General features: G+C 42.4%; 1 protein-coding gene across 14 annotated transcripts in view; it reads right to left on the bottom strand.

Annotated features, from left to right (window-relative positions):
* The window catches only part of KIAA2026 (KIAA2026 ortholog), a 90,484-nt gene extending 81,483 nt beyond the window's left edge, over nt 1–9,001 (bottom strand). For 10 of the 14 annotated variants that reach the window (XR_003538570.1, XR_003538571.1, XR_003538573.1 and 7 more), the window contains exons 1-2: nt 8,175–9,000; nt 5,532–5,732 (exon numbers count right to left, since the gene is read on the bottom strand). Coding sequence is in view for 8 of the 14 variants with exons in the window: in XM_027709639.1 (XP_027565440.1) it covers nt 5,532–5,732; nt 8,175–8,725 (752 nt within the window). In the remaining 6 variants the exon portion in view is untranslated. Of the gene's footprint in view, nt 1–5,531; nt 5,733–8,174 lie in introns of all 14 variants that reach the window. The other 4 variants (XM_027709638.1, XM_027709636.1, XM_027709642.1 and 1 more) reach the window with 3 other exon arrangements.
* Nucleotides 9,002–12,932: the final 3,931 nt, after the last annotated feature.

Raw genomic sequence — 12,932 nt, forward strand, 5'->3', positions numbered from 1 at the left:
TAGAAGGGAATGAAGAGGGGAGAGGGGGTGAGGCAAGGGAGCAGGGATGGAGGAAGAAATGGGGGGTGGTCATCATCATGGCTGGGCTTCGTGAACAAAGATTTGGGACGGGCTCTACCCACGTTTGTTACAAGCGTGCTGGTGGCTAAAAAGGCCAATACGAGACAGGCACGTCCGGTTGCAAAAGGCACAGCAGAAAGACTCCTTAGGTGGTATATTCTGCAAGACAAGGTTCTTTCTGCATTGTCTTTTCTCCTTGAGAGTGATCCTGTGTGCTTTCTCAAAAGCATCAGCAGTGTTATGGATAGTGTGTCTCCAGACCTCCCAATTGGAGGCCAGTTATGTTGATCAATCTGGCCAAGGCTGAGATGTTGTTTCAGGGAGTCCTTGTATCTTCTCTTCAGGGCTCCTCTCTTGCGGCAGCCAGTGGCAAGTTCACCATAAAGCAGGATCTTAGGGAGGCAGTGGTCCTTCATCCTTGAGACGTGTCCTGCCCAACGCAGCTGTGTTCTCAGCAACTTGTGATTGCTGCTTGTTCTAGAACAGATGTATTGGTCACATAATCTGACCAGTGGATGTTTAGGATTGTACGGAGGCAGCGTTGATGGAAGCGTTCTAGGAGTTGCAGGCGGTGGCGGTAGATGACCCATGATTCGGAACCATATAAAAGAGTAGACAGCACTATGGCTCTGTAAACACTGATCTTAGTACTTTTCTTCTTAAAGTGTTTTTTTCAGCAAACTCTTTTATGAAGCTTTCCAAAAGCACTATATGCCTTTGCTAACTTGTTGTCTATCTCTCTGTCGATCTTACCATCCGAGGAGATGAGGCTGCCTAGGTAATTAAACTGCTGGACTGATCTGAGCTCTGATTCACCAATGGTGATATGGGGATGATGGAAGACTTCCTGAGGTGCAGGTTGATAGAGAATTTCTGTCTTCTTTAAGCTGCCTTCCAGCCCAAAGAGCTCAGCAGCATCTGCAAAGCAGGATGTTAAACGCTGCAGAGCTACTTCTGTGTGGACAACAAGGGCGGCAGCGTCAGTGTAAAGCAGCTCCCGGACAAGATGGTTTAAGGTCTTGGTGTGGGCCTTCAGTTGCCTTAGGTTGAAAAGGCTTCCATCGGTATGGTATCGAACGTAGATACCATCCTGATCATTGAGGTCTGCCGTGGCCCTTTGGAGCATCATGCTGAAGAAGATTGTGAATAGGGTTGGTGCAAGAACACAACCTTGTTTCACACCATTGATTATGAGAAAGGGCTCAGAAAGCACATTGCCATATCTGACTTGGCCGTGTTGATCCTCATGAAGTGAGATGATCATTTTAAGGAACTTGGGGGGACATCCTAAACGTTCCAAAATCTGCCATAGACCTTTTCTGCTCACAGTGTCGAAAGCCTTGGTGAGATCAACAAAGGTTACACAGAGATGATGATGATGATGATTGAGGTCTTCCTGCTAGAATCTTTTGGAGGGCATAGCTTTTTCCTGCAGTGTGTTTCAGGGTTTTTTGTGGTTTGTTTGTTTGTTTGTTTGTTTGGGGTTTTGTTGTTGTTGTTTTGGGGGTTTTTTTTGAGAGGACAGAAGGGAATGAAGAGGGGAGAGGGAGTGGGGCAAGGGAGCAGAGATGGAGGAAGAAATGGGGGGTGGTAAGAGAGAGACATTTGCTGTTGGACTGAGAGATTTTCTGGACGTACATATTTGGCTTTTATGCTGACAGCAATTGTAAAAAACACTGTTGTTTCATATTTTTATTCACATTTACTATGAATATGTTTGCAGACACATATTGCGCTTACAGTCATAACAAAACTAATCTTAAGTGAAGCTGACACTTCCAGACTAAGGTTATATTCCCACAACACATGTGCAGCACTTGTTTTGCAGCTCTTAAGTGGATAAAGCCATGGCATTTGACGTTAAAGCTCAGCAACCATGATCCCCAAGTAGAGATAACACCTAAAACAGAGTCCAGATGTAACTCCCACTTTTCTTATTATTTTCTCCTTTGAGACAGCAGACAGATAGCACCAGCAAACTCCTTCTCGCTTGCAACAAGAGATTCCACTTGGAGGGGAGAGGAGACAATGATTAGATTTTACTTTGTTCCCTCAATTACCACTTCTAACCTACTTAGGTGTTGATTCAGGTAAAAGGTCAGACACTGGAACTCTGATGACAAGATATAGAGAACTATTTTAATTCTACAATAACTTGTTTCTACAAACTTTCTTTTAAAAAATGAAATCAAAAGTTATATACAAATTAGCAATATTACACCTTATTCTAAATTAAGTCAAGGTGTAACACTCAGAAGATATTAAATTGGGAGATGCCCATGTAACCTTAATTCTGTATCTGTAATGGCTTACATCATATTATAACATACTCTACATTTTTCTCTAGGACCCAGGTTAATTCCATGCTAACATGCTCATAAAAATCAAACCTGACTGTATAAACATACCTTATTCCAAAATTTGCTAAATTAAATTACTAACTTGCAACCAGAATTGAACTCTTTAAATGTTCTGATGAAAAAGTCTGAAATTTATCCCAGGATCATGTTTTCAGAGATGGTGAAGTTATGCCTAGCATAACTTTCAACAAACCGAAGTTATAGAGACACTTAATTCCCACCGAAATCAATCAGTTAATTATCTGTCATTCACCAGTGGTTTTAAAAATTTCAATAGGAATCTACTGCTATGTTTCAGTATCTAACTAGGCAAGCATTTCCAATTTAAAAAAATTCGACAATTATTTATTGTTAACTGATGTGTAAATTAGTATGTATATTGCTATGTATATGTATATTAGCACATCACCAAACAGCTGAGTAGAAACCCATAGAAACGTAACTAATAATCCAAAGAAGATGCTCAATATTCTGATAATTAGAACACTTGAACAAAAGGTAAGCTTGGGAAAAAGTGCTTTTGCCGCTGTACAGAAATTATTATCTGCAAAATAATGAAATCTGCTTTGCAATGACATCTTGGTTTCACATGTTGAGTGTACCATGATGAATGTGTCACTTGGGGGAAGCTATAAAACACTGAATAAAGACAAAATGAAACTGACTGTGCAAGAAATGGATAAATTGCAAGAAAAAGAGAAACCTCGATGAAGGACACCCATAAACGAAAACAAAGGTAGAATTTGTAGTAGGATTTCAATGAAGCTAACTACAGAAAAGAAGATAAAAATCACACTTTAGGATGTTCTTCCAAAATATGCAGTTGGAAAAAAGCTTGCAAAATCAATGTTAAGGATTTTGGGGGGAAAACAAACCCAAAATTTTTTAAAGGATTTATTTTTATTTTTATATATAATATACATTATTATATTTATTTGTATATTTTAGTATTTTTAATTTAATTTTAGTTTTATTTAATACTCACCATTAATACAACACTCTTGCCTTACAAGAGTATCTAGATATCTAGAGCAAAGAACTGGACATAAAATTATACTTCGACAGCAATTTCTTTAGGTATGAAGCTAAGTTTTGTAGACAGGCCTTTGCATTTACAGCCCTAGTTATTTAGGACTGAAAGCACGTAACTCCTAGGCGTTTTAAACTAAGATAATTACTGGCTAGAAAGTACATGTATGCTGAGGGGTCCACTGGATGGCAGAAAGGGAGCATTTTTTTTATGTTCCTGACAACTTATCTGAAAGTTGGGTGAACAGCAGATGCTGCCTATCCAAATACAACTTATTGGCCAGCACTGTGCTCGCCAACTGAAATATCCAAGCCTACAATCTTGCATTTAATTTTGAAAGTACTCCTTCTGTGCCAACCTCAGTGTATCAGATTTCTAAAAAAAAGAAGCAGAATGACCATTTTCTCTTGTTAACAACATAATCTATACTTCAGCAATAAGCCAAAATAAGTTTAGAAAGTTGAAATATATTTTTGAACAAAAATAGTGTCCCATCTTAGTGTTGAAAGTCTGTGCATTTATATATACACCACTTTGAAAAATTATACACACTGTATCATGTGATCTTCACTAGTAATATATTACTAATTTTATAGGTCTTCCAATTTCCAAGACTTTTTCATAAAATACTATCTAAGAGGTACTTTTGGAACATTTTTTGTGAGTTGGGAAGCAATTGATAGAGAGAGGTCCAAATTATTTTGAAAACATGGTGGGATCCAAAAGGAAATATAACTTAAGGAGATATCTGAAGCACAATTATTTGAGTAGCTCAATAGAGTCAATGAAATATTCAACCAGCTACTTAGTGATAGATTTTTATCGCTTCATAGTAAGTGGTACAGTTCAACATTTTAGGGTGTAAAGAGGCAAGCTTGTTGTGATCTTCTTCTGTTATCATAGAATTTTCTGTAGAACCAAGCACTGTGGAGTATCCTTTGCATGGGATCTGGGACTTTTGAGTACATCCAGATACATGAATTTAACTGTTAATTACTACAGTGTTGCAGGAATGAGCTTAAAACAGGTGTACGAAAGCCAAATTTCTACTTTGTCTGGTAAAACATTCTACGGATTCTATGGGTGAATTAAAATACAACCAAAATGTCCTTTTTCATAACAGTTTTATCAAGTTCTGAGTTCTAGAACAAAAGAGTCGAGCAAAAATCAAGAGACTTTTACCAGAGAAACTTTTGTGAAGTGTGATTAGAATATGAGTGGATTAGAAAAAAGAATCACTCCTTTCTAGGGAAAAAGTACTGTCTAACAGTAAAGTCAGCCAAATAGCTCCAAATCTGTTGAAAATTAAGATTACCTGCAAAATTAGAGTGAACTGATTACATATGGGTAGAAGCCTCCAAAGCTTTGAAAAAAGCTAGAAACATTTTGCTTCCTAAAGCAAATACTGTCTTACCATTATGCTCCACCTTCAAACACAGTCACTCAAGTTACTATTAAATATACAAATTTACAAGTTTCTTTTTCCTCAAAGTGAAACATATTAACATTAAGCACTGCCTGGAATTATACACCTCAAAATCTCACAGATTTTAATTACACACACATCCTAAAAGTACTACCTAACTGACAAGCTGAAATGCCACATCAGTGAGGTAACAGCAGTGGCACTGGCAGAGATAATTTGCTTCTGGTTATCAACGAGGGAAGCAGTGACAAGATCATGGAATTAGATGTAATCAAGCATTCTGGTAGTTTTTAATCTAATTGTTGCATGAAAAACAGTACAAGGACATGGGTGATAACCTGTGAATGAGCTAACAGGAAATTGCTGTGAATGTTTTTAATTAGTCTTAAAAGTTTCACAATCCTAAAATAAAAGCAGCTATAATTTAATGTAACGACTTAGTCACTATGTGGTAAATTCTATGACTTCAGCAATTTTTCCAGAAGGTGGTACTAGCATTTTGCTTTGTGGATGTACTATAATGAAGTCATGAACTTAAGAGCACAAGAGCCCCATAATATTTATTTACCTAAAAAAGCCATAAAGAGCTAGCCCCTGTAGAGAACTAGGAAGACATAATTATTTAAAACTAAAACAAAATGGTTTTTCCTATTACCTCTTTTCCTCTTTTGCTCTCAGCTGCTCCTCTTGTCTTAGAACCTGAACCATCACAGACTCAAACATGCCTGTTGACAAGCCTACTAAACTGCGAGGTGTGGAACGACGTCTTGTGGAAATGCATGCTGTTCCTTTCTCATCTTCCTGCCCATAGCATCCTCTAGATGTGACAGCTAATGATGTTTTCTCTCTTAAATGCCTAGAAGAAAAAAGCAAGCCAATTCACAACTATGACTGTCCTTACCAGTGGTACTTCAATGCCTACCCTACCAACCATGGATCAAGCATATTTATTGAGACAAAAGCAGTCACCTTTTCATCTGCCATTTTTTCCACTTTACAAGTTTCTTCATGAAATTTTATAACCCAACATGCTAATATGCCCTAAGTTTTCACATCAGTTAAAAATGGTGGATATTTACCTCAAGTAACCAAATATTATTTGGAGATTGAATTCTCTATATTAATCCATAAATATTTGGGGGGCAAAAAGAGGTGTATTTGTTGGTTTAGGTTGGGGAAGTGTGTGTTAAACACCGTTTTAGTGCTGTTTACAACTACAAAAGGTGAAAGGCAAAACACTACAAATTTGGCTGCAAAGTTTCATCCTACATTGTTTCAAAATACTCCATTAAAAATGGTAGAGTTTTTCACAAACTCTGAAAACATTTGAGGGAAAAATCCAATCTCCATTCATAAGCAATCTCCATTCTAAGGTAATTTTCTGTGGCTTGTAGTATCTGAGAATTATACAACCAACATTGATTGATTCCCTTGAACCACTTGAAGGGGATCGTTAAGCTAAACATTGCTCTGTAATGATGCAAGAATGATTATTCCAGGAAGTAGTTCTTCAATTTCATTTTACTCATAAAATTAGGTCTGGTAAACACTTAAAACAAATTTGTCTGATCAAAAATTATAAAAGAACTTTGAGACTTCTAGATTCCCTAATCCTTTCTATATATAGTTCTTAGAAACTTCTACTAAGCTAGCACACAGACATATGGAGTACATCTTTACAAATCCCTGAAGAGCTAATACAAGAGAAATTCATTATATACTGAGGCAAGATTATTTTTAGTTTAGTATTTCCTAATATTTATTTGAAAAAGACTCTGAATTTCTGAAAGAATTACAAGGGCAATTGAATTTTTTTAGTAAATACATACATGGCTATTTAGATGACAGTGCATAAACTGACTTCACTTTCTTACATAATTTCTTATAAAACAGCACTGTGCATTCTCAGGTCCTACCGAATGAAATGAGTAGTCACTTAATTCAACCAAGAGCCTTCAACAAAATGCCCTTCAATTCAATACAGTAGAGATGCTACAGTCACACAACATACAGAAATGAACACAGCAGAGATTTTCCAAGCTGCATTTGGTTATTTATTTGCCAGCAGTAACTCTACTAAGTCAGGAATTCTGATTTTTTTTAAACCAAGTTTTACTCAGGCAAACTAACAACATGCATGCCCCATTAGGTTTGGCTCCTTCCCTTCTCACAAACTGTCCCAAAATTGCTGTTACACAGAAACAGTTTCAAATATACTGTTGCTACAGCAGAACGCATACGTTCACTCCGGTTTCAGCTGAGTTCTGCACCACGCTCCTCAAGTGCTACTACTACACAAGCAAGGTTCTTCTTACCAGCTGGCAGGTCACGCTCTGTGTCACTAACAAGCTTAAAGCTGATGGACATGCACAGCTTTACAAACTTCCCAATACTGTTCCTTCTTCACCTTCACCTTTAGCAAAAAAAAACTTTTGGTTTTTACATGCAAAACACTATGTCATTCAGGATACTGGTGGGCCTTTCATTGTGGGAAGCCACTATGAGTTTCTGATAATGACTGAACTGTACCTATGATAAACTCATGATAAAGCATTTACTTCAGTCGTGATTTAAACTGGCCTTTCTACTATATAGCTCAACAGCTTTCTACGTTTCAGCTGCTTTGGCTGATAAACAAGTTCCTGCTGGGGACTTAAACTTATCACAATTTCCATTTTGCCATTTAAGACTACAGTATGCCAAGTACTGTCTCTCATTTTATGAGTATCAAAAAATAAGTCATTTCAAAGCAGGAAACTGTGGTCCAAGATTTTACTCCTACTTATTTAAAGACAGTAAAAAATTCACAGATTGCTAAAAAAACAATTTTAAAGAGCCAGATATTCATACAGAGTTTACGTAGATTCATGATAGAGTAAAATAAAGAAGCACTTGACATCTTGTGTAAACAAATGTGTCTCCATGTCCACAAAAGACTTCTTTCAGCAGGAAAATCTTAGCCAGGAAATGCTGTGCTCTGTTTGGCATTTTGGTTTGGAATTATTTTTGGAATATTCAGGTTTGGAATTTCCAAAGAGTTTTGAATTAAGATTTGAATCGCTCACAGTAGGAAACGTTCCTTACATGAAAGTATTGAGAGTTCCAGTGTTCTGTTGTGGGGCTTTGTTTGGTTTGGATTGGTGTTTGTTCTCTTTTAATGGAATTTTTCACACAAAGAAACACACCTCCCTGTTCTACTTTATGTAAACAACAAATTTTTCACACAAAGAAACACACCCCCCTGTTCTACTTTATGTAAACAACAACGGTAGGGAACCTACCGACTTTCTACACCTACCGGGACAGCAGCGCCAACTTCTGTTCCAGCATCATCTCCAGCTTCTGGGCCTGTTTGGAGAGCCAGTGATCCACACCGTGCAGCCGGTAGCAAGTCTCCAGCATAAGCCGGAAGTCACACACGAAATCTGCTATCCCTGTGTACTGCCCACTGGAAAATTTCTCTTCCATCTTCAACAGCCATATTCCAGCTGGCAACTGCTGGAGGCACTGGCCGCTCTTATGGCCCGAGAGGGAGCCGGCGCCTTCTTCTCCAAAGAATGCCTGATCCGCGAGGGGCTCCAGGAACGGCGCCGTCAGAGGCCGGTACTTCTCTAGTAGGAACTCGCGCAGGATTCGGTATCCCTGCTGCAGCTCGGGACTCAGGCTCTGCTGCCAGGCGGTCTTCCCTCCGGCACCATCTCCCTCCTTGTCGAGCTCCTCCATCCCGCTCCGAAGGGCGGCGGGCCGATCCGTCGGGAGGTCTCCGCCGGAGTCCGTGTCTCCCGCCCCGGGCCGGCTCCTCGGCACCGCCCGAGGACCGCGGCGCTGCCCCTCGCCCCGCCGCCGCATCCGCACTGGGCTCACCTGCGGACACAGACCCCGCTCAACCCCTGCCTCGCTGCCCTGGCACGGCCCCAGCCCTGCCCCCGCACCGGGGGGCGGGACGCGCCCGCCGCGGGGGAAGCACCGCCCGGGCCTGTTCGCGGCCCCGCCCGCCTGAGGACCGCGCCCTCGCCCTCAGGGCCCGCCCCCTTCCTGCCCCCGCCGCCGTCGGCGGTGGGACCGGCGCATCCCGGCTCCAGCGCGCGCACTTCCCGCCGGGCCGGGCCCTCCCTTCGCTCCCGAGGGGCGGGCGGCGCGTGCCGGCCCCGCACGGCCCCCGGCGGGCAACGGGCGGCGCGAAGGGGGCGCGAGGGCAGAGGGGGAGGGGGCGCGGCCCGCCGGGCGGGCACGGGAAGGGACGCGGCGCCGCTCACCCCAGCGCGCATGCGCACGGCTGGCCGCGGCGACGGCGCTGGGCAAGTGCTGTCGGACGCCGGGCGAGACGTAGCGTCATCACAGGGCGCCGGGCTCGGCCTTGGGGAGCGCGTGGGCGGCCGTTGGTGCGCACGCTGGGGGGGAGGAGCGACCACTCAGAGCAGGGGGTCGTCGAGGGGCTCTTTCGCCGCTATCTTTTGGCGTGTCCGTGCGCCGTCGTCCCGCAGAGCTCTGCTGCCTTGCTCTGGGGGAGAGATTTCCTCTCAAGACGCCCAGATAGCGGATTTGTTACCAAATGCCAGAGGTGTTCCCTCACTGGCGTTCATCCGTGGAAGCGAGACTGCAGCTCACAAAAGAGGTAGCAGCTCACAAAGGCGGTCGGTTCTACACTCGATCCTGCCTGACTTGCCTCAGGAGTTGGTGCCTGTGAGGGGAGGCTGCTCCGCGCGGCGCTGACCTGTTCGGGGGGGCACTTGCAGTCCTTTTAGGTTTGCCCTCAAGCACCCTCCGGTCCCACTCACCCCTACACGGCATCCCAAGGGACATTGCCCCGGCGCCAGGGAACTCCTCAGTAGCAGCAGTCTCCACAGTACTGGTACAAAGCAGCTGGGAGACAGTTACCTTTGTGTGCGGTTTCGGTTTTTTCCTCTTCCACATCCGTAACTGTACAAAAAGCTGAGGACACCCTGCCGAGAGAGAGAGAATTAATGTAAGGGGGCAGGAAAAAAATGAAGTTTTCCTTTATCAAACCTCTACTTATGGGCATTCTTGTCCGTTCTCACAGAATCACAGAATGGTTCAGGTTGGAAGAGACCACAGAGGCACATCTGGTCCAACCTCCCTGCTCAACTAGCATCATCCCAGAGCACATTGCCTGGGATTGTGTTCAGACAGTTCTGGAGTATCTCCAGTGAGGGAGACTCCACAACCTCTCTGAGCAATCTGTTCCAGTGCACACTCACCCACACAGTAAAGAAGTTCTTCCTCAAGTTCGAGTGAAACTTCCTGTGCATCAGTTTCTGCCCGTTGCCTCTTGACCTGTTGCTTGGTACTACCGAGAAGAGCCTGGCTCTGTCCTCTTGGCACCCTCCCTTTAGATATTTATACAAAAATTCTGCAAGGTAATGCTCTGCAGAGATCACACCAGAGACCTTGCTCATAGTGCAGTTCTCTTGATGGGAGTAAATCAGAATTTGGAACATAAAGAAATCAAGAACCGCTCCTCTGTTGTTACTGTGCTTTCTCAGTCTAAGGACACCAGGAAGTCTCTGTCCCTTAAATCCGTGTTAGGTCAGAGCCAGCTTTCATAAATGCTTCTATCAAGCTGATTTTGCAGAAAGGGCCTGAGCAGAGGGACAAGTATGGTACTCCAGCCACAGTGCTTTCCCTGGAGGCTGTGCCTATGGGACAGAGGCTGTGCCTTTGGGACCCCCTCTAGCCCCATTTTCCAACACCGATCTACAAAGCCCAGGTAACAACCTATGCTCAAAGGTTGATCCCCAAAGTCCTGACATCTCTCCTGATCACTCAGTGATGTTACAGTTACCTGTTTTTATTCTCCAAAGCCGCCTCTTGAATTATAGACTCCAGAGAAATGAGGTCAGACACCACAGTGTGCACACAGGGTGTGGTGTTGGACCACGGGCTGCAGTGTGCCTCCACATTAGTGGTCTTGGAAGGGCCACTGTGCTTTGAGACTGTAGTGTCCGTGCAATAGTTAACCCAAGTGCAACCATGTGACCTTCAGACCTGTGTTGTGCTGGGCATATCCCATGGTCACAGGATAAATTCAGCCAGCACACTGCTAAAGGAGCCATGAGCAGCTCCCACATTGTACTGGCACCTCCATGACTTTGCTTCTATCTAAAAGTGCAGCAAGAAGTCCTTATGCAAACATCCTTTCTGTTTGACAGTAGAAATAATAAAGTTGTTTTATTTTAAGAAAATCTTCTAATAGCTTGAATGACCACAATGGGGTCCACAGACAGAGTCTTTGTGATGTGCCCTTATTAGAGACCCATTTGACGCCGCACAACACATTGTTATGAAGTCAGAAATGCTGTAGGATAACAATTCTCTATTTCCTTATGGTGTTAACTCTAATAACTTGCATTTGAAATTACACTTTGCAGAGAGAGACTGAATTCCTTTGTTGTACTGGGACCACAAGGACCAGCATGTTCTGGTGTGAAACAGGGAATGCTTTGTTGTGTTTTCTTTAATAACTTAACTCAGGAATAGTGTTCATCTTGTCTAAGTCCCACTCTAAGATGAAGTTGAAGAGCCATCACCAGAGGGACAGAAGTGGTGGAGGGAGTCTTGCAAGATGTGTGGAGATTAAATGAACTATAGAAAAAGCATAATTGATGATAATGGAAAAGAAGTTACAGTGGGAATTTCTAGTATAAATTAAATAAAACTAGATTAAGATGGCAGCTCCTTTAGAACTTTTGTGCCTTTTGGATGCTTGGCCTGCAACTCTCACTTTTTGGTACTTTTGGGTCACTCAGAAAAATTAATCCGAACAGCCTCTTAGGCCTCTTCCAACAGGGCTTTCTAGCAGTGGCTTCCCTCTTTCCTTCAGTCCTTGGTCTAGCAACATGAAAGGCACAAGTCTTCACAGTTCTTGAGATCAGTCCTCCACTGGATTAACAAAGGTCAGCTGTCCAGTAATCTCCAAAATAGGGCATTTCTTTGTTCAGGACTGAATATCCTTCTCCTATATTACAGCGCCACTGAAATGTCCTTGCTTGCAACCTCACCGCTGTGGAACCTGCTGGCAGCCAGACACTGTAAGAAACCTGTTAGCCATGGGAAATGGCAGAACAAAAGAAGGCTTACCAAGATTCTAGGCAATCTTTCTAACCATTTCAGTTGGACCAAAGACTCAGAAAGAGATTTAATTCTCTCAGAAAGAGAGAATTTAAAGTTCTTCTGGCATGGATACAGTGGTACTGCATCTCTTCTTAGAGAGCACTCTGCCCTGCATGCCTTGCTGTATCTCTCTGATCCCTGACACTTATACCTATCTACAACTGCATGTGATTGCCCAAAATGTGGGAAGTGTGCTCCAAGGGGCTTTTTTCCCCCTGAAATACAACTTCACAAAGACTAGAAATGGCAACAGTAAAACTGATTTGACTTCCGTCAGCTAACTAGTTACCATCTCTCCAGCTGCCTCAAAGCCTGTAACGATTTTTTTGAGAAGACTGTCTTCTTAACGAAAGAAAAAGAATTTATGGGTCTCTAAAATATGCAGCTTTATCAGGAGGAAAGAGTGTATAATGAAGTACCAAACCAGTACCTGTTCTTCACTTTTTTTTTAATTCCAAAAAGTTAGAATTTTTGATCAGTACTCATCCTTTGAAAATGTTTTGTAGGTCTCCCCTGTGAGCCAGGTTTGAGATGACATGGAGGGTTTGATCTTATGCTGCATATCTAAATAAATAAGTCCACTTGCTATCAATGTATGTCCAGCTTTCAACTCCACTATTTTTGTATTTTTTAAGAAAGGCTTGTTTGCCTGGAGGCTCATTTATACTTTCTTCACCAATATCAGGTTGCATAATAATAGTTGTTACTTCTTGCTATATATCTGGCCCTACCTTGAACATATGAGAACTTGCAGTCATAATTCTGCATACAATTCATAGACTAGGAGCTGAGGAGCCACAAAATGTGATGTTCAGAGATTTTGGTGTGATAACATCTCAGCTATACTCAGATCTGTCACAGAGAACAGAACTTTTAGTCTGTGGTGATAAAAAACATGAAGATATCAAGAAATTAAATTTCAGTA

The sequence above is a fragment of the Neopelma chrysocephalum genome, unplaced genomic scaffold (genome assembly GCF_003984885.1).
Source record: "Neopelma chrysocephalum unplaced genomic scaffold, ASM398488v2 Primary Assembly neopelma1_96814, whole genome shotgun sequence".
Taxonomy (NCBI): domain Eukaryota; kingdom Metazoa; phylum Chordata; class Aves; order Passeriformes; family Pipridae; genus Neopelma; species Neopelma chrysocephalum.